This window comes from Triticum dicoccoides, chromosome 3A, assembly GCF_002162155.2.
Source record: "Triticum dicoccoides isolate Atlit2015 ecotype Zavitan chromosome 3A, WEW_v2.0, whole genome shotgun sequence".
Classification (NCBI taxonomy): domain Eukaryota; kingdom Viridiplantae; phylum Streptophyta; class Magnoliopsida; order Poales; family Poaceae; genus Triticum; species Triticum dicoccoides.
In genome coordinates, this window is record NC_041384.1 from 599,337,021 (window position 1) to 599,340,724 (window position 3,704).

General features: G+C 49.7%; 1 protein-coding gene across 1 annotated transcript; it reads left to right on the plus strand.

Moving 5' to 3' along the window:
• Nucleotides 1–513: 513 nt before the first annotated feature.
• LOC119272259 (transcription factor LAX PANICLE 1-like) lies at nucleotides 514–1,492 on the plus strand. The gene has a single exon (XM_037553782.1). The coding sequence runs from the start codon at nucleotides 514–516 to the stop codon at nucleotides 1,150–1,152; it is 639 nt and encodes a 212-aa protein (XP_037409679.1). The 3' UTR covers nucleotides 1,153–1,492.
• The last annotated feature ends 2,212 nt before the right edge of the window (nucleotides 1,493–3,704 follow it).

The window sequence follows — 3,704 nt, forward strand, 5'->3', positions numbered from 1 at the left end:
AGCTTCGCAACTTCGATCCTATCTTCGGCAGGCGGTGTGAGTGTGTATGGTGCCGTGAGTGTGATGGCGTGTGAGTTTACATTATAACCGGTGTTTCTAGAAAAAAAAATTGTATATTGAGTGACTATTTTGACAGAAAATAGTCTTTTCTCTCAATCACTATTCCTATATTAAATAATGTCAATGTGCAATTGTGTGAGCACCTAGTGCCTTCTAATAAAGGCGATTTTTTACTTCTCCGATCCTAGGGTCCTGGTTGATCCCTGGAAATTCGATGTTGTGTCACATGCACTGCAGGAATCAGACAACTATCAGCCAAAACTGAGGTTACATTCCACATATGTTTATAAGCTCCCTTGTCCCGTGTGGATATCCGATCCCACGCTAGCTCAGTATAAATACAACAGCACCCTCCACGGCTCCACCCCAAACACATAGCTTACCTCTAGGGTTGAAACCAGCAGCACACAGTGGTTTAGACAACACCTAGCCAAGCATCCTTCCTAGCTAGCCATGGATCCATATCACTACGAAAACATCCATGACCCACACGGCTGCAGCTTCCCCATCCACCCGCAGCCGCCTCTCCTCCTCCACCACTACCCGGCCGCCGCGCTCGCGGAGAGCCGGGTCAGCAGGGGCGGTGCCGGACGGCGCCGCCCCGGCGCGAAGCTCTCGACTGACCCCCAGAGCGTTGCGGCGCGGGAGCGCCGGCACCGGATCAGCGACCGCTTCCGCGTGCTCCGCAGCCTCGTGCCCGGCGGCAGCAAGATGGACACCGTCTCCATGCTGGAGCAGGCCATCCACTACGTCAAGTTCCTCAAGGCGCAGGTCAGCCTGCACCAGGCCGCGCTCATACAGCACGAGGAGGGCTGCGGCGGCGTCGTCCATGGCGAGTTCGCCGGCGCCGCTGGCGAGGTGACGGCGATGGAGCTTCCGGCAGCGCAGGCGCTGCAGGAGGTGATGAGCCGCTACTACGCTGCAGCTCATCAGGTGGAAGAGCTTGATCTATGCGCGGGGCAGATGAGCAGTAGTTCTCACGATCTGCCTCCGCTGCCTTCCTGCATCTTGGATGAGGAGTCTGCGGCCGCGTGCTACTCCGGGTGCAGCCTCCAAGCCGAGGAGATCGCTCACGCTCACGGATCTTATTAGCCTAGTTATTTAGCCACTGGCTATTGCATGCAGTAGTACTGATTAAGTGATTATGCAGTTTGCGTACCCAAGTATGTATGTCGGACGCTTAGATCCGTAGCTGCTATCTCTAGTTCTCTACCCAATTAGCCTAATTAGCTCTTGCCGTTATATGGCACTGGCAGCAATTTCCTCTTTGGTGCATGCATGCATGCTTCTGTTGTTCTGTTGGTCGATCAATGTGATTGTGATCACGGACGACAGACTTAGTTTCTTGCCTCCATGTTTACTGCCATTCTTATTCGCCCAGTCACAACTTTATCTTCATATTCTGATCCAACTAGTGTGTTTGCTTCATATATATTTCTTCCTTCGGTGCTACTTTATCGTGTGCAGCTTTACACTCTTTTTCACTTGCCTTTTTCTAGCTATTTGGGTGTTTAGTGGACATAGGAAGCTGTATGCTGGACACGTCACACACATGATCATTTTGCAGTTGCTGGCTTGAGTGTATTAGGAGGTAGAATGTATGTACAGTCAGGACGACGTGCTGTATAATTCCCATTTATTTCATTTCAACTCCATGGTAGAGTTATGCTTACAGGAAAGCTAATGCCTGGTGTATCGATACCACATGCAGTGATTCAGATGCATACTTTTTTTTAAATAGCATACATAGAACGCAACTCCACTTGAAAACTAGGAAGAGAACCAGATTGTTAGTGCCGGTTGCTGTTCACATAACCACGGCACAGTTTTAATGGAGAAACTATTTTGCTCGGCAGATCTTCATGCTCAACCCCATCAAGAACGAAAATAGGTCTAACAACCGCGAACATGCATCTCCGTATGATCGCCGCGCGCTTATTGAGAGTTAATTAACAACCAAACATATTGACCATTGCTTAAACAAGAATAGTGTATGGAACTAAGTCCGCAGTGTGCATTTCGTATTCGGTGTTCCCAAACTCAACCGCTTACACTTATTGTTAGTTAACGGTCAATACACCTACATTTGTGTCGACACTTGGCTCTACCCCTCCTCTATTGCGACGGTCTTCCCTAACCTATTCGACATTAGCTAAACGTCAATCGACTGACTTTAGCTAATGGGTCAGTCGATTTGAGATTCTCGGAAAACTCGCCGGCGGAAGGCCGGAGGGGAAGAAGGAGAAGGAAGGGGCTCGCCGGAGGGCTACCCCATTATCCATCTTAGGGTTTAGGGTGAGGGCAGTGGTGGGGCTTCACCGGAGAAAAACTAAACGCTGGCGGGGCTAGAGGGATGACCAGGGGCGGCGGAAGACCTGCGGTGGGGGCGGTCCAGGGAGGGCAGGGCGGCGAGCCGGTGGCGGGGGGCGGGGGCCCATGGGGTGGTTTGCTGAGGAAGAAGAAGGGTTTGTCGTCATAGGATCTTCATCCAACGGTTTGGAATGGTCGACTAACCCAAATGTATAATGTCAGGCGACTTGAAAGTAGCCACGCCCAACCTATTCACACACTCCACCAAACAATATGTCCGAGTCTATTCTACCTGATGCTTTAGTCTCTAACCTGCGAAATCGCCTAACCACTGCTGCCTCGCAAGAATTGGACCCTCTCTTGCTATTGTTGGAAGACTTTATGCTTCGCTCGACAATGACAAAAGGGTCCTCAATGGGGGCAAAACATTTACAAACAAGACTCCCTATGCTCGCATCTCCAAGCACGAAGAAGATATGCATGCCAATCTCATCTAGACAATGTGTGTTCCCACCAAGGTCAAGGTTTTCACAGCACTGACGGAGCTTAGTTGGGGTTAAACTATGCCATAGCCTGCCCAGCTTACAGCATACTCCCTCCGTCCTTTAAAGATTGTACTTCCAACTTTCTTGAAAAGTCAAATTTTTTATATTTGACCATGTTTATATAATAATACATCAACATTTATGCCATCAAATTAGTAGCATTAGATTCATAATAAAATATACCTTCATCACATACCTATTTGATTTCACAAACATTGGTATATTTTTGCACAAACTTGGTCAAACTTGAGATAGTTTGACCCTCCAACAAAGTTGGAAGTATACTCTTTATTGGAGTATGCATGAGTAAAAGTGTGGTTAGTGAGCAAAACAACGTCTATGTATGAGTGAATGCCTAATGTGGCCAGTCCTGGTTTTTTATTGCAGCTCCAACACTGTTCACATGGCTCCTGTTCTGACAGCGCCTCAACTGCAAGGCCAACCTCCACCGAGAAAATATCGCCGCCAACTCTTCTTGCCCTAGATGCAACCATGACAATGAAGACACCAACCACGGTTTCCTACAATACCATCTTTCACACATAATCTGGCAAAGACTTGGGCTTCCTAAGAGCATCTCCAGCCGTGCCCCCAACAGGCCCCTAGGCGACTTTTTACGCGCCGGCGTCGAAAAAATGCCCCAGTCGCGCCCCCAAGACGCTGAAATCCGCCGGCTCGGCCCGTTTTTGGGCCAGACGACCGCAGGCCAAACCCGGCGCACTAGGGGGCGCTCGAGGGCTCCGGCGCAAGGGAAAAGCACGCTCGGCCCACACTGTCAGGCAAAAAGTC

Excerpts from the sequence above, each read along its gene's own strand:
- LOC119272259 (XM_037553782.1), top strand. The coding sequence starts at position 514 with ATGGATCCATATCACTACGAAAACATCCATGACCCACACGGCTGCAGC.